This window comes from Callospermophilus lateralis, chromosome 11 (genome assembly GCF_048772815.1).
Source record: "Callospermophilus lateralis isolate mCalLat2 chromosome 11, mCalLat2.hap1, whole genome shotgun sequence".
Classification (NCBI taxonomy): domain Eukaryota; kingdom Metazoa; phylum Chordata; class Mammalia; order Rodentia; family Sciuridae; genus Callospermophilus; species Callospermophilus lateralis.
Genome location: NC_135315.1, coordinates 17,093,243 through 17,114,219, shown reverse-complemented (window position 1 = coordinate 17,114,219; position 20,977 = coordinate 17,093,243). Strand labels below are relative to the sequence as shown.

Sequence of the window (20,977 nt, the reverse complement as noted above, 5' to 3'; positions counted from 1 at the left end):
TATATACATAAATATATACCTTAAAATTTTAAGAAGTCATGTAGAAAAACTCATATATATTTATATTTACCTTTATATATTTCATTGTAACAAGAAGAGAAAGAACTTGATTAAAAGATTGAAGTGGGCTGGGATTGTGGCTCCGTGGTAAAGCACGCTTGTCTGCACGTGTAACACACTGGGTTAAAACCTCAGCACCACATAAAAATAAAAATAAAAAATAAAATAAAGGTATTGTATTCATCTACAACTTTAATTTTTTTTTTTTTTTTTTTTTTTTTTAAAGATCTAAGTGCCAAACAGACCCAGACTTGAATATCTTCCAGGCTACTTAACTTTCATCTTTGTAAAACGGCAGTGATTGTAACTCGTTGGAACGTTATGGTCAGGCAGGTAAAGTCTTTGACATAGTTCTTGGTGCATATTATACGTTTAATAGCTGTTATTTTGATTGTTTCAGTTATATAGTATTTACAGGCGTTTACCTTTCTAGCTAAACAAGTTGACAGGAGACTGAGTTACTCAAGGAAAAAAGCATTTCTCAAGGAAAGGCTATGGTTGGGGACCTCTGGACGGCTATATTTCCTCACACCTGTTGAAAATCCGTTTGCAAGCAGAGCGGCAGTCAGCCTTCAGACTGAAGAGGAAATCTTCTTTAGGACTACTTTCGGTGCTAGTGTCTGAGTATTTCCTGTAAGGAACACCGCCCAACTAATTTCTACTTTTAGCTCAACCCGGCAAATTTCCTTAAATATCACAATGAATCTGGCCCCGCCCACATACTGCACCGGGTTGGTCAACACGTTCCCGGGGTTAGTTCAACCCTTGAGAGTTTTCCGAGTTCATTGGCGGGGCAAATCGGAAATCCTTTGACTTTTCTGATTGGTCGCGCTTGCCACCGAGGTGGGGCACATGGGCGTGATTTGCCGGGACGCGGGGAGCTGTCATTGGACTATGAACCCGGCATTTCTAGAGCTTCGTGCCGTCGCCTAGGTCGCGGGGGTCGGGCCTCCTCCCGCCCAAGCCCTTATTGTCCTTTGCATTGGTCAGACGTGTCGTCACTCACGGAACTTGGAGATCATTGGCGCAAGAGCTCCAAAAAGCGGTGGGTGATTGGTTGATTACTATTCCCGCCCCCAGCTAGTCGCCATTTTGCTGAGGGGAGCCGAAATCCTAAAGGTAACGGAGTCAGTAGGTGTTCCTGTATCGCTGCTGACTGAGGCGACCGGTGAGTCGTGGAATGGAGCGGGACAGTCACTCTTCATACCTGGTTAGGTTTCCGACCCACGGCGGCCAAGAAATTGGACAACAGCGGTGGCCTGCTGTTCCTTCCCCGCCCTCTGTAGGGCCAGGCAGCCGGAACCCAGAGGAGCCCGGCAGGCTTCGTCGCGTAGCCCTCTTGCTTTCCCGAGAGCCCATAGATTGAGAGGCAGCGGCCTGGCGGCCGGGGCAGAAAGGGCACTCAACTGCCTTACCCGGCCCCACGCGCCCGGCCGCTGTTCACTCTCACCTTGGCCACGGCTCTTGCTCATGCCCTTGAGGTCTTGCCGTCGTTTCTCCCCCGTGATCATTTGCTGCTTGTGGCGAGGGAGGGTGAGCATGCCTAAGAGGCTCTGTGGTTCACGATGTCTTATTTTAGAGGGTCTCCAGCGGAGCCTGGATGTCTGGGACCTCGCGCATAGGAGTAGGAAGGCGAGGGAAGAGAAGCAATGGGGGAAAACTGGGAGGATTGCAGTGTAGGGTTGGGCAGGGGTAATCTGACATTACCTGCCTCTAGGGACCTCTAACGGGAAGTACCTTACCTCCCACAGCGTGTTCCTTACAGTTTTCCTCTGTGGGACTTGTCCTTATATCGGAAACCAGGGAAAGGGATCACTAGTTTTGTGGACCAACAGATTCTGAATGTTTCAGTCACTGGACTGTTTTATTTTAGACCTGTAATAAACCTTTTATAAATGATTAAAGCAGTCATTCTTTGGTCACTGTTCCTCATTTGTATACAGGAGAAATGCTATGTTCGCTTTCTCCCCTAGAATGTGATGGTGTGTACTTGGACATAATCCATGATGTTAAGCTATTGTAGGAAACTTGAATTTCAGAGGTGGTGCCTCTGGAATTTAGTGACTTCCCCTCTGAGGTCGCTGGGGTCTGGGTGAATAGGAGTGGCTGACCTGACCTTATTGCATCTTTTTCTCCCTCCCCCTAGTAAAGCTTTCCTTGGTTAGCTATTTAAAAGGAAAATCATACACTCTGGAACAAGGATGTATGTCATTTTTCTTTTTGAACAGCATTTATCGACTTCCAAGAGCTTAGTTAGAAGTGTAAAAAGTGTACTATACTACTTTTTGTGGGGGTGGGGTGGGTACTGGGGATTGGACCCAGGGGCGCTTAACCACTGAGCCACATCCACAATCCCTTTTTATATATTATTTAGAGACAGCCTCACTGAGTTGCTTAGGCTGGCTTTGAACTTGGATCCTCCTGTTCTATGGAGCTGCTGGGATTGTAGACGTGTGCCACTGCGCCCGGCTGAAACAGTACTACTTTTTAAGTCTTTCATTGGAATATCAGGCTGTTGATTCAAATAGGTTATCTATTAAAGAATAAAGAGTGTAAATTTCTGCAAAGCTAGCCTGACTTTGCTATTGCTTTTACTTTATATATCCTACCAGGTGCTTTACTGAAAAATAAAATATTGAATATTTATGCTGTTAGAAGTCAATATAGTAATTAACTTTTGGGGAGTAATGGAAGGGTAGAACACAAGGAGAATCTGTACTGGTAATCACCTTTTTTTGATCTGGTAACATAGGTGGGTTTGGTTCATGAAAATTCATTGAATTTACAGTAATCTATAAGTAAATTATACTAAAATAAAAAGTTTTAAAAACTGATGAGGGTTACCCCATAGAATACTGGATACTACCATTACTCCTCAACTCTGTCTAGTTAATTTTTCTCTTGGGAATGCAGTATCACAGTGATACTGAAATTTCAACTCAGAAATTTCTTTTGACTCTTTTCTGGGTACTGGTATTGGTTAGCCAAAGGCAACTGCAGTTTCCAAGAGATTGTTATTTACCTGCCTTAAGGACTTTGCTTTATATTGTATAAAATAGCCAGGTATACCAATAATTCCAGGCTGAGGCAGAAGGATCACAATTCAAGGTCAGCCATGGCAATTTACAAGACCCTGGGGCAACATAAAAATAAAAAGGACTGGGGATGTAGCTCAGTGGTAGAGCATCCCTGAGTTCCATCCCTAATTACCCCCCCCACACACACACACTTCTATGTTATATAAAATAAACAGATTCTCTGCTTCCTAAATTCTCATTTTAAGAGAGTTTAGAACAAGGTATAGATGTGTATGATGTGACATTGCTTTCAAACTTAAGACAACTAAAGGTTACCACAATAGTATAGCATTGAAACTGTGTTTCTGCATATCCCAATTGGAAGCTGCTGTGGAAAATAGAATTTTCTGGCAAGGCATCAAAAGGCTTAGTTGAGTTTCTCTTTAAAAATGAGATACACTATTCCTTATTGGCCAAACTGTATTTAACATTCTTTAAGTTTACTAGGAGCTGCCTCTAAATGAAACCTAGAGTTTATGTATTTTGCTTTTATATCTCAGCAAAGAATAATTATTTGACTTGTTTTTCTTTTCTTTCAGTTACAGAATTAAATTACAATGGGGAATGTTTTTGAAAAGCTGTTTAAAAGTCTATTTGGGAAAAAAGAGATGCGGATTCTTATGGTGGGTTTGGATGCAGCCGGAAAAACCACCATCTTGTATAAATTGAAGTTGGGAGAGATTGTGACTACCATCCCTACAATAGGTATGTGAACAAATGTGGGGAATTCCAATTTACAAGTTTACAATATTGTATATAATACTTTAGCACGCTTCTTATATTATTGAATATTTTGTTTTGGAAATCTTTTCTGCTCCGAGAGCATAAACTTCTTCTTCTTCTTTTTTTTTTTTTTTTGGTACTGAGAATTGAATCTGGGAGCACTCTACCACTGAGCTATATCCCCAGTCCTTTTTATTTTTATTTTGAGACAGGATCTTGCTAAGTTGATGAGGCTGGCCTTGAACTTGCGATCCTCCTGCCTTAGTGTTCAGAGTTGCTGGGTGGTTGGGATTATAGGCATGGATCACTGCACTGCACCTAGCCAACAGCATAAACTTTTTGAGGCCCCAAACCAGGTTATATCTACTTTTCCCAGTTGCTCTTCAGAGAGTCTTTAGAACATTCCTAGGTTTATAGGAGAATCATATGAACATATTTAGGCTAAGCAAATCTAGCCCTATCTGCTTGGCAAAGAAGAAAAGGATAGTAATAATTAAAACAGCGAGGAGAGTTCTGCCGTTTCTCTCAGTGTGGGTTCCAGCATAAACCTGAGGTGAGAGCTGGGCATCTGCTGCTGCCTCCTCAGTCAGCCTCCATTCCAGCTGGCCTCTCTCAGTGCAAGCGTCTCTTCCCACTAAATGCCTCCTAGTGTTTAAATGGAGTGTGATTTCTTCTCTTCACTCTGGCTCAAGCCAACTACTTGAGATAGTGTCCAAGTAAGACAGTTGACAATCTGGCTGCGTTGGTCTTACTGTGGATGAGCACTGTTTTTATGGGCTCTTTAAGGGATTTGCTAAGGCAATTTTGACAGAACTTAATCTTTGTCTTGTGAATTGCCTGGAGAACCAGACTCCTGAGTAAGGATACACTCCACAGGACAACATGTGAATGTTAGCACTGGACTGAGCCAGGACCCAAATGATCCACTTTTCCATTGGGCAGTAGCTTCAGAGATTGCAACATTGGAAGAAGACAGAAACTGATGAGAATGTTCATATACACAATTTGAAAAATACATTAATCTTAAATAAAAATAGCATGATTACTTAACTTTCTCCAATTATAAAAAAAAGTTTCATACGTACAAAAAATATAGACAGATTTTGAAAAATGTTCAATTAAGATTTTTTGTAAAATCATATGCATGCTGTTTTCCCCACTTACTTTGCATTAGATAATATATTTGATCCACTTTCTGTTATTTCCTCCCTAAAGGGCTTTCCTGACTTCTTTCTTCCCCTTTCCTCCCTTTACATGGTAAGCATCATTTACCACTGGTGAATGAGTTCAGTACTGATTTGTGGTAGATTGTTAAACTAATGGCCCCAGTGAGTCATGACCCTCAGCATCTGAGCCCTTGAGCAGTCTCCTTCCTCAGTGATACTGAGCTTGGCCACATGATTTGCTTTAGTCAGTGAGACATTGGCAAATATAATTAAAGCAGAGACTTGACAAGTGCTTATGTAGTGGAACTTGCCTTCACTGAAAACTACCACCATCATCAGTTGAGGAAAGCTGCTTGCTCTTCGAGGATGAACCATGTGTGGTGGAGCACGCCTGTAATCCCAGTGGTTCGTGAGGCTGAGGTGGGAGGATTGTGAGTTCAAAGCCAGTCAGCAGTTTAACAAGACCCTAAGCAATTTTTTGAGATCTTGTCTCTAAATAAAATAGAAAAATGGTTTGGGGATATGACTCGGTGGTTAAGTGTCCCTGGATTCAATCCCTGGTTTATAAAAAGAAAAAAAGACCACTGTGAAACAGACCCAGCACCCTTCTGGCTTATTAGCTAAATGTGGCTTGGGAAAAAGCCTAAGTAACCCAGAGAAGTGTCTCTGATAAATAATGCTTACATTGAGACCAAAAGAATGAGCTGGTATTCACTAGATGTTGATACAGATCAATGTCAAGTTTTAATAACTGATTAGTATTTCATTATATGGCTATATTTTTAACTAATTTCCATTGATGGCTAGTTGGGTTATTTGCCATTGTTTTTTTGTAAGGATGCCAAAGTAACATATTTCAAATTTTTGCAAAGGTGTTCTTTATTTCCATGCAGTGATTTCTGGAGGTGGATTTGCTAATATAACAATGTCTATTTTAAATGTGTACACAGATTGCCAGACTATTCTCTTAAAAAATTGCATGTCCTTTTTAGTGCTAATTTCTCCTGGAAATTTGCCAATCTCATAAAGGATAAAACCACTTATATTAGGATGTCTTTTTTGAGGGGGACGGTTTACTATGGATTGAACCCAAGGAGGCTTTACCACTGAGCTACATCCCCAACTATTTTTATTTTTTGTTAAGACAGACAGGGTCTTGCTACATTGCTTAGGTCTGTCTGAGTTGCTGAGGCTGGCCTCAAATTTGAGATTCCCCTTCCTCAGCCTCCTGAGCATCTGGGATTACAGGTTTGTGCCACCACACCTGGCTAGGATATCTTTTATGATAAGTGAATATATTCAAATATACATTGGTTTTCTGTAACTTGTTTTTAATACTGTTCAATTATTTTTCTGTTGGGATGTTTGTCTTTTAATGATTTGAAAAGACAAACTGACTCATGAACTTTTGTCATATGTTCATTTTCCAGTTAGTGGTTTGTCTTTCAACTTCGATTTTTTTCTGTATTTTGCTATAGGTAAATTTTAAATTATTAGATAACCAAACTTACTAATTTTTCCTTATTCAGTTTTGATAATTTTCTTAATTTTTTTTGGTTTTAGGCATTGAACCCAGGAGAATTTTATCACTGACCCAGCCCTTTATTTTATTTTGAGACAGGTCTCACTAAATTACTGGGCCTGCCCTTGAACTTTCTATCCTCCTGCCTCAGTCTTCTGAATGGCTGAAATAAGAGGTGTGTGCCACTGTGCTGGCTAGTTTTGATCATATTTTTAGAAAGGTCTTACCCACTTGGAGATCATAAAATTATTCACCAATATTTTCTTCTGCATTTATGTTGTTATTATAAGTAAAGTGGGTATTTGATTATAATTTTCAAGTGGGTAGACTAGTGCTGCCCAGTTGCTTTCTGTAATGATAGAAATGTTCTGTGTATGCTGTCCATTGTGGTGATTAGTAGCCACAAGTGGCTGTTGGGTACTTGAAATGTGGCTCATGCAATTGAGGAGCTGTGCTTTTAATTGTATTTAAATAAATGAATTAGCCACACATGACTGGTGGCTATGGATTAGACTTTGCAGAGGTAGACAGTTACCCAGTGCCATTTATTGAATAAGTTTTCCATGCTGATTTTAATGTCCTATCACATACTAAATTCTCACTGGTATGTGTGTCTTTTTCTCGACCACTTCCTGTTGTGGTCATTGAATTCTATTCAGGTATTACTAGGATTTGGTAATATCTTTAAGAATAATTCATTATTTTCAGAAATTTCCGACCAGGTTCACTTGCTTTATTTATTCAGGTTGCCAGGCAATTTTGGCAAGTTTTCTGCAAATTTACCTACTTGCCCTCTGTAGGATTGGAATGGCATTAAACATGTATTTATTGGGGCTAGGGATGTGGCTCAAGCCCTAACGAGCTTACCTGGCATGCGCGGGGTGCTGGGTTCTATCCTCAGCACTACATAAAAATAAAATAAAGATGTGTGTCCACTGAAAGCTGAAAAATAAATATTAAAAAATTCTCTCTCTCTCTCTCTCCCCTCCCTCCCTCCCTCCCTCCCTCCCTCCCTCTCTCTTCCTCCTCCTCCTCCTCCTCCTCCTCCTCTCTCTCTCTCTAAAAAAAAAACAAACAAACAAACAAATATATTCATTCAGCAAGAATTTAGCTTGTTGCAGTGTAATGAGTGTATCTCACTAAAATAAGGCATGACCAAGATGAGACTGGAATGTGAGCAGGTCCATTATGTCCACTGTCGCTGTGGGCCTTGGCAGTCAAGTTTGGGGTTCAGGATATGGGAAGCCAAGGAGAGATTATTATTGTTGTTATTATTATTATTTTTTCTGGTACCAGTGATTGAATCCAGGCCTTCACACATGCTAGGCAAGTGCTCTGCCACTGAGCTACATCCCCAGCCCTTTATTTTGAGACAGGGTCTCATTAAGTTGCCCAGCTAGGCTTGAACTTGTATTCCTCCTGTCATAGCCTCCCAAGTAGCTGGAATTATAGGTAGGTACCACTTTGCCTGCAGAGATATCCTTTCTTTCTTTTTTTTTTAATTTAAAATATTTTAATCAAACAAATGTGTAGAAAATAATGCACATTATGTCCACATTATGTGTTTTTCTTTCTCTTCCCTCTCCCCTTGGTACTGGGGATTGAACCCAGTGGTACTTTACCACTGAGTTAAGTCCCTATCCCTTTTTGACTTTTTATTTTAAGACAGGGACTTGATAAATTCCTGAGGCTGACTTCAAACTTGTGATCCTCCTACTGCAGCCTCCTGAGTCACTGGAATTACTGGTGTACGCCACCATGCCTGGCTCTACATTGTATTTTTTTTTTTTTTTAATTTTTACTTTTTAGAAGTGGATGGACCTTTATTTTATTTATTTATATGCCGTGCCGAGAATCGAACCCAGTGCCTCATACATGTTAGGCAAGTGCTCTACCTCTGAGCTACAACCCCAGCCCCTACATTGTATGTTCTTAACAGGTTGCTCTGATTGGGAAAATGGTGAATGGCTGGAGAGAAGTGTCTACAGGGAGATTAGTTAGATTGTTTCAGCAATTGAGGCTAGAAATGATGATTTCTTGGGTTAAGGTAACTATCAGATATTTAGGAAGTTGAATGGTAAGGTTTGGTAGTGGGATTTTGAGGGTGAGAGAGGGTTGGAAGTGTATGGGATGCCTCCCAGGTTTTCAGCTGTGGAGCACAGTCAATGAGGAAATAACTGTAGAGAGGAGTAGGTTGAAGGAGTAGGGATCTTAAGTTCGTTTTTGACAGATTGCTTTATTTTGGGACCTTGCAGACTTCTAATTGAAAATGCTGATTATGAGCTTAGGACAGAGGTCTGGGCTGGAGGACATACAGTTGAGAATTGTTAGTACAACTGTTAGATTGCCTAGGGAGGGGTGTGGAAAGAGGAGAATGGATGTGGCAGGATGGACTTGTGGGAATCCATCATAAGGATCATTTGATGTGGATTTACTCACAAAAGAGGCTGAGAAGGTACAACTATGGAAATAGAAAATGGGAAGCCACAGTAGAGTTTCAAGGAAAAGTAAACAATAGGGTCAGATATAAAATCAAATTACCTAAGAACTGAAAAGCATGTGTTTGATTTATTGAAATTGAGATTGTTGCGGACCCCCAGTGAGACTCAACATGATGGAGCAGGAGCTCTTGGGATAGAAGTGACAAAGTAGGCTCAATAAATATATTTAGCTGAACTTCGGGATGTAGCAAAGCATCCTGAATCATAGAGATACTTGATTTTAAAAGTGCAAAGAGAAGCTGGGAGCAAGCCTGTAATTCCAGCAACTTGGGAGGCTGAGGCAGAAGGATCATTAGTTCAAAGCCAGCCTCAGCAATTTAGTGAGGCCTTAAGCAACTTAGACCCTATCTCAAAATAGGAGAATAAAAAGGGCTGGGGATGTGGCTCAGTTGTTAACTGCCTCTTGGTTCAATCCCCAGTACCAAAAAGAAAAAATAAAGTGCAAAGAGAAGATGATAACAGGTGAATATGTAGAATCAAGGAAGGGATTTTTAAAAAAATTTATTTATTTATTTACTTACTTATTTTTTTGTGGTACACAGGATCTAAACATGGTGTGCTCCCCCGCTGAGCTGTGTCTATCCCCACCTTTTCCTTTTTTGAAACAGAGTCTCACTAAGTTGCCAAGTTGTCCTCAAACTTGCAGTCCTGCCTCAGCCTCCTGAGTCACTGGGATTCTAGTTGTGGGACACCATGCCTATCAGATTTTTTTTTTTTTTCAGTGGGGGGAGATATAAAAGACTTAGGCATCCTGAGAACAAATAGGAGATATTTGGATAGGGGAAGAGAATAGCAATAGCAAAAAATCCTTGTCCGTTTGGGTGGATTGCATCTAGCACATAAGTAGAGGAATTTGCAATTAGATAGTTGCTTCTTTCCATTCTTCAAAGATGGAGGAAGAAAAGTGTTGCTGTAGGTGTAAGTTTTTACACTTGTGGTGAGAAGTGGAAGTCAGTTCCACAGGTGACATCTCTTTGCTCTGAAATACACTGAAAAGTGTTCTGCTGAGAGAAGGGAGAAGGTGATTGGAGTTTGGAAAGTCAAGAAGGTTTGAGACACAGGCATGATGAATGGCAGAGTGAACCAGCACATTCTCTTTTGTAAGCTATGGTCTTCACATAGCAAGCTGCTTTGTAAATTGAAAGTACTATCCAGGGCTGGAGTTGTGGCTCAGCGGTGAAGCGCTCGCCTAGCACATGCGAGGCACTATTTGATCCTTAGCACCACATAAAAAATTAATAAGTAAAATAAAAGTATTGTGTCCATCTACAACTAAAATATATAAATGTATTTTTTTAAAAGTACTATCTAAATGTTAGTTGATATTTTGAATTGGTCAATTAGCAGAAAATCATAACAGTTTTTCTATCTTCCCAATTTAGGTTTCAATGTGGAGACGGTAGAATATAAAAATATCAGCTTCACAGTCTGGGATGTTGGTGGCCAGGACAAAATCAGACCTTTGTGGCGACATTATTTCCAGAACACTCAAGGTAAAGTTTGGTATTGTATATATTCAATGTATCTAAGATGCTGGAAAAGATACCTGGTGGTGCTCAGCTTTATTTGGACTCTTAACTCATTTCCTCTTTTCTGCTAGCAGTACTTTTTTTTTTTTTTTTTTTTTTTTGAGATGTGGTCCCTGTGATTGTAGAGAAAGAACTTGAGCTTTAACTCCTCTTAATTTGGAATGGCTAGAAAATAGTAATCCTGATGAACTTCATCTTTCAGTTCATTTAGAGTTATTTGTACCTTAAATGAATTTCCAGTCTCTGAAGAGTTTAAATTCAATTAATTCTCTTAAATCTGTTGAGATTATCTGAAAATCATCCCTCTAGAGAAAACGAGATGAACAAGGATGGCTGGAACCCAGAATCCTAAATCCTGGCCACAGTTCTTCCCTGATGCCTTCCTGCTCTACACATACCTGAACAGGCATGAATATCCCAGATCGTCACCTTATTGGAGTCTTAAAAGTAGAGATCTTAATGTACTCATCCATCAATCTAAGTATACTACCTATATTTTGGATGAACAGTGCCTTACTGCATATTGCTTATTAAGTCATAACTGTTCACATCGTTTTTACACCCTGATTCTCATGTAGAGTCTTCACCATATGTCATCTGCAGATTACTCATTTTAGAATTTACTTGGAGTATATTACTTTTGAAGATTCTGCTGCTGATGGGGTTTTCATTGCATGTGTTTGATTGATTTGAACTTGCCAATCTTTCCAGTCCAAGCACCCAAGTTCACCTATCCCTTTATATTTTTCATCATTGTGTTAGAAGTTACCTTTGGACTTGCTCTATTTGCAGTTATCTTCTTAGCCTATAGATTTTAGAATGTCTTAGAGGATGATGTAATGGACCCCATATACCCATGACTCAGCCTCTGCAGTTACCAACACTTTGCCCATCCCTGATGTAGTGCCTTTTACTCACACATTCTGCAAGATTTTCATTTATAACTGATGAAGTCTTTTATTGTTTTGTTTTTAAACATAATCTGTATTCAATTATTACACTTCCGAAATTAATGATGCCTTTATCTCTGATACCAGTCTTTATTCAAATTTCCCTATTATCAAATGTAGCCTTTCTGTTTTATTTGTTTGCGATTCATTGTTCTGTCACTTCAGTATCTTATTCTACAACAATTCCCTCTCTCTTTCTTTTTCCCATGCTTGGAGTTTTGGTTTAATGCTTATCCACATTGTGGATCTGTCTAATTTGTTGTGGTGCCATTTGGCTTGTTTTTCTCTCTGTAGATCTGGTATAAACTGGTAGCATGTTATAGAGGCTTGATCTAGTGTCCAGTTCATTTTTTGGGGGCAAGAATACTTAAGTATTTATCCTGTTATATCACACAGAATGTATATATTACAAGAAGTTTGATTACTGAACTTAAAAAAGTATTTTTTTTTCCATTTTAAAAAATGTTTTTGTAGCTAGGCACAGAGGCACACCTCTAAACCCAACTACTCAGGAGGTGAGGCAGGAGAGTCACAAGTAATGCTGCTTTGATTCAGGTATAAGTATCTGTTTGATCCTTGTTTTCACTTCAATTCCCCACCGCACCCCGGTACTGAAGATTGAACCCAGGAGCACTTTACCACTGACTAAAATATCTAGTCCTTTATATTTTTATTTTGAGACAGGGTCTCTCTAAATTTCTGGGAGGCTGGCTTTAAACTTGCCATCCTTCTCCCTCAGCTTCCTAAGTAACTGGGATTATACCAACTTGTTTCATTTCTTTTGGGTATATGCTTAGGAGTGAAATTGCTAACAGGTAACTGTTTTTGTTTTCTGTTTTTTGTTGTGGTGGTGGTGGTAGTGGTAGTAAAACACATAAACTTTACCATCTTGTTCACTTTTTTGGGGGGACTAGAGATTGAACCCAGAGGTGCTTTATCATGAGCCATATCCCCAGGGGGCCACATCCCCTTTAAAATTTTTTTTTTTTTTTTTTTTTAAATTTTGAAACAGTCTCAATAAGTGTCTGAGGCTGGCTTTGAACTCACCATCCTCCTGCCTCAGTCTCCAGAGCCATTGGGATTACAGGTGTGTGCCACCATGCTTGGCTTAATCACTTTTAAGTGTATAGTTCTGTGGAATTAAATATACTTCATAATATTGTATAATCATGACAATCATCTATCTTTATTACTCTTTTCATCTTGTAAAACTGGAATTCTGTATCCATTAAACATAACTCCCTATCCTCCCTTCTACCTAGCCCCTGGGGACTACCAAGTTTTCACACTTTCAGAAATGCCAGATGGGTTCATATAGCTTCAGCCTACTTCCCTCAAAATAAATTTCCCATCAGCCTTTCACCTCATGATTTTAGCTTCCATTGAAGGCTGTTGTGTAGACCTGTTAATTCATTAGGAGTTACAAAATGGCAATTTCTCTAAATCCTATTATTCCTTCTTGCATTTATTAGCCCTAATCTTTCTAAACAAAGAATTCCCTCATTGAAGATTTGGTTTCCCTGAAAATAGTTTGTTCAAGGAAGGCAGGATAAATGCTTCATTCTTTTATTGATTCTTTTTTCTTTTTAGAGAAACCACTTGATAACCCCAGTGACTTCCCTGGTGAGGCTTAGATTTTTTATTTTTTGTGTTTCAGTCTGTTGTAGATTTTTTTTTTTTTTTTTTTTGGATAACTCAAGAGTAGCCGTTTATCTTGGACTGACACTTCCCAGTTTCGCTAAACCTTTGCAGTTTCTCATCTGAATTAAAACATCGCTAAACCTTTGCAGTTTCTCATCTGAATTAAAACCAGAATACTTGGGTTTGAACCACAGACAGCTCTATGAACCTTGAGAAACTTAGCTGATCTCTTCTCTCTACTTTTCCTCATCTTCAAATGGAGACACCTGCATCACTGGGCTGAAAGGAGATTAATTTTATAAAATGCTTAGTTCTGTGGCTGAGGTAGCAGGCACTCACATTGAAAGCCCAAATTGTTTGAGGCTTTACTTTGTCGTTCTCTGGCAAGATTCTTTTTTTCCCTACCCTGCCCAGGTTTTCACATTCAAACACCACATTGAAGTTCCTTTTTTTCTTCAGTCTTCTGTTTATAACAAGCCTAATTTTACTGAATTTCAGTCACTATTGCTTTGATGGCAGAGGGCTGGCTTTTTTCTAGGTTCTTGGGGTGGGTAATTTGGGCTCTTCATGAAATAGCAAATGGGACCAGTTTGAAGAATGGCTTTGTTGTCTCTGGCTGGGCCACATGTCTCAACCATGAGTAGTTTTGGATGCTGCCCTTGTTCTTTCTGCCAACTTTCCAAAGGTCGGGCTGTCTTTTTAAATTTTCTGTATCAGTGTGTCAAGTGTGACAGAATTCAATGCATGCTTTTAGCACTCTATTAAGACATTTTATTGTGTGTTTATTACCTGTATAGATTGGAATTTGAACTGTTTATGCAGTTTCTTAATGGATATGTTTTATTTTTTGTTAGGAATGGCAAAGGGATAACATGTCAGCTTTTGCTCTGTCAATGTGGTATAGAATGCATAAAGTGGTCCATTCACGTGTGGAAGTTTTTTTTTTTTAATCCTTGATTATAGGGGGTTATTTTAATTTGTTGAATGACAATATATTTATATGGTTTACAATTCAAAAATAAGGAAAAGGGTATACAGAGAAAAATCACCATTTTATTCCTCAGTTTTTCTCCATATATAACCACTGTATATTTGTCTAGACATATTTAATGTTTTTACAAGTGTGTGTGTACACGCACGTATGTATGTATACACTCATGCTTTTAAAAACAGTATGCTATTCATGTACAAATGTATTTTGTCTAGATTCTCTTAGATCAGAAGGGTAGTCAGATAATGCTAGATGCTAGATTCTTAGGTAAGGGCCTATGTTAAAACAGTATAAAATAGGATCTAGTATTAGGAAGTTTTATTTTTGGTAGGAATGGCAAAGGGATAACATGTCAGCTTCTGCTCTATCAGTTTTGCCTTAAAGACTAAGAATCTTCTTGGCTTGTTATGATTAAGAGTCCAGAATTGCTGGTAACATACCAAACATTTGGAGGAGTTTTGAATGTTTTGCTTTCTCATTGTTAGCCTGATGTGATGTAACTGGTGTGAATTTAACTCACATGCAGAGGTGTGGGCACTCATACCTGCCTGCACTGGCTCCCCCAGGTGAGTCAGGCAGCTTTTGGGTGGGTGTGGGACGCACAGAGGCCAGGGTGGAGGAGCAGCCCTGGTTTCTCTCCTAGACAATTGTGAAATATCACTGACAGGGGGAACCAAGAAGTCAACTTGTCCCACTCCCCTTCTGCAGTGTCCCCAGGAGTTGGGCCTTAAGCTGGGTATAAATATCCCTGTGGCAGGAAAGCCTTCTGACACAGCCTGTGATATCTGCAGCGCTGCTGATCCTGTAATGCTAACTTGCCGTAGGTTTTACTACCGGTCTTCAGTTTCCTTATAGAGCAACATGAAATACCTTGAACCTTTTTATGCCATAGCCCTTCAGATGCTCAAAGACCACTCTCAACCCCTTATTGAGTCTTTTTCTCTAGATGATATCTCCCTGCTATCAGTTATTCTTTATATGACCTGGTATCTGAATGTCTTGACTGTCCTGCATTCTTTGAGTTCTTCCAGCTTGCTGGTGTCTTAGAGTACAGGGTCCAACGCTGCACTTGTAGTGTTCCCAGGACAGTCCGGCTAATGTACCTGAAAGTCTGCTCATTCTCACCAGTGCCCCAGAACCTGAATTGGGACAAGTTAGTGCTTGAAATGGCTCATTTCAAATGGTTCACTGTCAGCCAAACACCAAGTTTTTGTTACTTTCACATGGACGACTGCTGAGTCTTCTCTTCTGTACCTGGATGGCATGTCACATGCCTCCTGTGCACCTCCTCTGCAGATTCTTTTGGCCCTGCTTCTTCCTGTCTCTGGTGTAGCAGAAACTGGGTTTGTGCAGGTTTCAGCCACCTTTATGCAGGCGTGATATGGTGGTACCTTCATTTAGCCTGCTCCAGGTATCTCACTTCCTGGGATTTCTCTTAATATTATGGTATGAGCTGCAAAGACTTCTCACTATCCATCATCCAGAGTTGGGTCACATTTCTCATGTTAATGTCACAGTCTTACATAACATTTCCTCACTAGCTATAGCAGGTTCAGGGTTCCCAAACCACCCTCACTTCTAATTAGATGGCTGCAAATTTTGCTGTTTCCTACCATCTCTACGGATTTGATCATTTGTTAGAATGACTTACAGAACTCCTGAAAACACTGTACTTAAATTGACTTGATTATGGCAAAGGATACAGATGAACCAATTAAAAGGAGAGAGACAGACCTGGGAGGGTACCAGACACAAAGCTGCCATTGTCCAGTCCCCATGGTTCAGGATATGTTACCTTTCAGCACATTGATGTGTGACAGTATACAGATGGCCAACCAGGGAAGGTTACCTGAGCTTTCATGTACAGTTTTTTTGTTTGTTTGTTTGTTTTAATCAAGGCTTCATTGCAGAGGCAGGATTGATTGAATCATTGGCCAGGTGAGTCCAACCCTGTGCACCCTCCCCCAAGTGATCTTTGTTTTTAACTACCTCAGGCCTACCATGAATCACTTTATTAGCATAGCTCATCAGGTGTGGGCCCACCATGATGATAGATGCTTCTCTCACTCTGAAAATTCTGGAGACAAAGATCAGCCAATTTTTTTTTATACAGATGCCTATGGAAATCTCTTGACCTAGGGAGCGTGACCCAGAAATATGAATGGCTTAACACCCTGTGGAGTTCCTCTTGACCACTGGGGGATGAGTAGAGAAGAAGGGTAAATGTTTTGTCCCTGGGTGAACAGTTCTGAGAGTCTTTTCATATGGCTTCTTAGAATGTCCAACAGTATCAAGCACTGGTCACATAGAAGTAGCCAAAGGGATGACTTGTCCTTTATCTATCTATCTATCTATTTATAGTTGTAGATGGACAAATACCTTTACTTTGTTTATTTATTTTTATGTGGTGCTGAGGATTGAACCCAGTGACTCACACACTCGAGAAAGTACACTACCGCTGAGCCATAACCTAGCCCTGTTACGGCGATTCCTCTGTATAGTGGCTGTTGCCCCTTCTCTGGTTTACTTCCTGTATCCCCCACTCTTGCTCCCTGGGATCATGTCCCAGAGAAAACACCTGTACCTGGGCCCTGGCCTCAAGCTTTGCTTTTTGAGAACCAGCCCTAGAACACTATATTATTAAACTTTAAATATTTTTCAAAATCTTTTTTTTCTTTGATATAGAAATTAAGTTACTAAGAAACAAGCCTAATCTTTTCTCTGTGTTGTCTTGTTATTGTTAGTCTGGTGAAGAGCTGTAATACTTCTGGAAAAGATATGTGAGGTGAGTGTGTGGCAGCTTTCTAACTCTGGAGATCACCTGTCCCTTCGTAGTGATTGCTTTTGGTGAAACTGCACACACAGGCAGAGAGAGGCTCTAAGGATATAAAAACAGCTTCTCAGGTTCATGTTACTAACATGCTTGTAATTTCTTTTCAGGTCTGATTTTTGTGGTTGACAGTAATGACAGAGAGAGGGTCAATGAGGCCCGGGAAGAACTAACCAGAATGTTAGCGGAAGATGAACTCAGAGATGCAGTTTTATTGGTGTTTGTAAATAAACAGGTATCTTGTTGGTTTTCTGAATACTGAATTCAGAAAATTTACTGTCTTTTACTGAAATTTACTTTCAGAGGTCTCACCTAAATATCTAGATATTTAAATTAGAGATCTGCCTCCCTCTCTCCAGTCCTAACCATAACCTTTTGCACTATCCCTTTTTTTGCAATGCCTTGTATTCATTCATTCATTCTGTAAATAGCGGATTGAGCATCTACTAAGTTCCCCATTTTATTTTAGGTATTGGGTAAATGTATGGCAGTGAGCCACACAGACAAAAATTCTCTGTCATGGATTTTACATTCTATGGGAAGAGACGCAGTCAGTAAATGATCTGTGATGCCTTGGGGGGAATTGTGGAAGCAACATTCTAAGCCAAGAGGAAGGGAGCAACGTGGTTCTAGGAGCAGATGAGTGGGGGAAACAGAACAGAGATTGGACCCTATAGGGCCTGAGCTTGAGGAGGAAAGCGCTGGTACATAAATGTAAAGCAGTAAAAGAAGAGCACTGGGCTGAACCCAGCATGAAGGGCCAGTCCCATGGAACTGTGCCAGCCTGAGGTGACCACTGTTAAACAGGAGGTGTTGGTAATGTAATTGGGATCATGCTGTTCTGACGATGTTGCTGCCTATTTTGTCCCTTTTTTGGGGGGTCCTGTGACGGCTCCTCTGACTTAAGGGTCTGCAGAAAGAGAGCGAGCGTGTCCTGAACCATTTTATTGCAGAGAAACCATTCACATGAGGCAAGGGGTCAGTTTCAGGGGATTGAGTCTAGCTTCTTGATATCTGCTGTCAGCAGGTTGACTGGCATTTAGGAAGTCCACACCCAAAGGCAGAGCAAGAGAAGGGGACATGCAAAAGGTGTTTCCATGGAACATTCTATCCCAAACAGGGCAAAGGGATAATTCACAAAGGAACAGGTGAGCGTAGCTCAATCCATGGGGTGACACGCATCCTCAAACTTCCAGGACCAGGGCAATGTCCAGATCACTACAAGATGTAGTGAGGGTCAAAACCTCTCAGGACGGAGATTGGCCTCCCACACATACCTTTGAGGTCCTTCCATGCCAGTTTATATAGATAATCTTTGTTCTTCAATGCTAATATAGTCAAATTTAATTTGAGCTTACTGTATGCCAGGCATGGTTTTAGGCTCTTGGAATACACCAGGGAACAAGACAGAGTTTTCTGCCCTTGTAATACTTTAATTAGGGGAGACAGATAATGCATAGTAAACATATAAAATAAGTAACTTTTATAATATGGTCATGGAACGCACCAATTAGAGGTCACAGGGTCTTGGGTCCCACTCTAAGAACTCTGGCTCTTTCTTTGAGAGAGAGTTAGTAAGAGTTTTGATCAGATGATGCTATCTGGCTTTCACTAGCTAGATTGAGAACAGGCTTTACAGAGCAAAAGTAGAAGCAGGGAGACCAGTTGGAAAGTCATTTCAGTAGCCAGTGAGAAACTGGTGGGATCAGACTAGGAAGTAGTGAGAAGTAGTCAGATCCTGCAGATAATTGGTGTGGACTCAAGAGGGAAAAAAAGTTAAAGATGATTTTTAAGGTTTTTGGCCTGAGAAACTAAGATAGAGAAGACTGTTTTGGGGAACATTTCAGGAAGAAGAGCACATTTTGTTGTATGGATACAAAATAATAAATGGACTTTTGCATTTTCTTTTTCTAGGACCTTCCCAATGCTATGAATGCAGCAGAGATAACGGACAAGCTCGGCTTACATTCCCTCCGCCAGAGAAACTGGTACATTCAGGCTACTTGTGCTACCAGTGGAGATGGGCTTTATGAAGGCCTGGACTGGCTCTCCAACCAGCTCAAAAACCAGAAGTGACCCGAAGCAGTCCATCCCCTGTGCATTGTGGCAAAGCCAGCTGGCCTCCTCTGGGTGCATGTGCACTGTGAGGAGCCTTGGTGGCTGTGTGGCTGGGAGTGGGGGCAGCTTTCTCACACTGTGCCTTATACACGCTATAAGAAAATCAGTATTATGTTTTAAGAAAACCAGTGTTACGTTTTAAACGCTACTTTCCATTTCAATAGCTTCGATGACCATTTTTGCAGTTGATGGAGGAGTCCTGAGGGCTCCTTGGTGCACAATAGACAGAGTGATCTTGAGGGTGGAAAGGGGAGCTGGAGGAGTAGAGACAGGTCCAGTTACAGCCCTGGGTCTGGCATCTCTGCATCCTTGGAGTCCTGTTAGACTTGGGTGTCATTTTGTAAGAAGGAAGGAAGGAAGGAAATGCCATTTTTTTCCCATTACTGCCAAAATTTGAGTGCTTTAAAGCAAATGATCCTCAAAAAGAAAAGGTACTTACCATAGTGTGAAGAGGCTCTGATTGGAATGTTGCTCCTAAGTTCTACTTTAGCCCAGACTTTCTGATTTTTAACATGCTTTAGTTAAAGAAATCAGTGGTTTCTTTGAGTGCTAAGATTCTGTAACTCTAGAAAATTCTCCAGTCCTTCCCTTAGGCTAGTCCTCCCGTTACTTGCCAAATGGAGACCGTTGGGGGTTAGCCCGGTGTGAGGCCAAGGCTCTTTCCTGGAGCCTCACCGTCCCTGGTGGAGCAAGGGCTCCGCAGGTGAGGGATGGTGAGGGTCAGGTGGCATAAGTGAGGTTGATTTGTGTTCTGGTGTCACTGCCTCAGGTTGTAGGCCCCGAGGCTGCTGCTCCCACTTCTCTACTGTGTGCTGAATGTTCTACACAAAGCAGGGGGTTCACTCCTTTGTGGAGCCATCCATGTCCCACTGTCTTAGTCCACCTTTAGGATGTTGGTTAGTTTCTATTCCCAGAATCTCACACCTGTGAGTTGTGAGAAAGTCAAAAGGTTAATCTTGAGGAGGAAGTTCCCTCACTGCTGCCCCTGGTATTGCCCCCAAGCTGGTGCTAAATCTTCTTTAAAAAACATCTCTTGTCTAGATGGCTTTCCCTGCTCTGACTCCTGCTCTGGATGGAGTAATATCTTAGGAACTGTTGGGAGACAGCTTTATGCTTTATGTTGCCTCCAAATATCAATAAGAATGAGACAAGCTTGGTTCACTCAGTCTTGAGGTCTTTTGCCCAAATAACTAACTGTTGTCCACATTTGTATCTGAGCACTTCGACCATTTAAGGTTTTAAAATTCCTTTTTCAAAAAAAATCTTGCTTGATTGACATTATAGAGATGGGAGCGTAAAGTGAATCTTAACAAGAGTAAACCTTGTTTATTGATAACAGTGAAGTTATAATAGGAAAAAATTCCTGCCATGGTAAACGTGGGGCATAATGTTTTTCTTTAAAGAATGAATGCACATTGCAATACTGGCAAGGCCAGATTTGATGTTTAACAGTAATTCCTGAGAAATATTTAGATTGTACGTCTGAAATGGCAGGGACTGTATCTCATACTTTTGTATTTATGCTTAGTCCAGTGTACTTGGTATGGTGCTAGGCCTCATTGAATACCTGTGGATTGGTTGGACAATAAAGAACTTGCTTTGGAAGGAGGAGAGGATGGATACAGACTTCTTGAATATAAAATCTCTTCCCCTGCCAATTTGGACTCTTGAACATGGGTAGGCCCATGTACCACGGATCCCTGTGGAAGTACTGCCCTCACCCCAGGACTTAGTGGTCATTGGGCCTCACACACTTTTCATTGCAGTCTCTCACACTGTGGCTTTGGAGCTGGGGAGTCAGAATAAAGGTAAGTAGAAGGGGGCATTTGAGTGTATTGGTTTCACGCAAAGACCCAGGTCCCTGAAAGC

General features: G+C 40.7%; 1 protein-coding gene across 1 annotated transcript; it reads left to right on the top strand.

The window, feature by feature from the left end:
• Positions 1 to 1,139: 1,139 nt before the first annotated feature.
• LOC143409372 (ADP-ribosylation factor 2) lies at positions 1,140 to 19,149 on the top strand. Its single transcript, XM_076869558.1, has 5 exons — positions 1,140 to 1,228; positions 3,677 to 3,842; positions 10,432 to 10,542; positions 17,101 to 17,225; positions 18,905 to 19,149. The coding sequence occupies exons 2-5, from the start codon at positions 3,695 to 3,697 to the stop codon at positions 19,064 to 19,066; spliced, it is 546 nt and encodes a 181-aa protein (XP_076725673.1). The 5' UTR covers positions 1,140 to 1,228; positions 3,677 to 3,694; the 3' UTR covers positions 19,067 to 19,149.
• Positions 19,150 to 20,977: the final 1,828 nt, after the last annotated feature.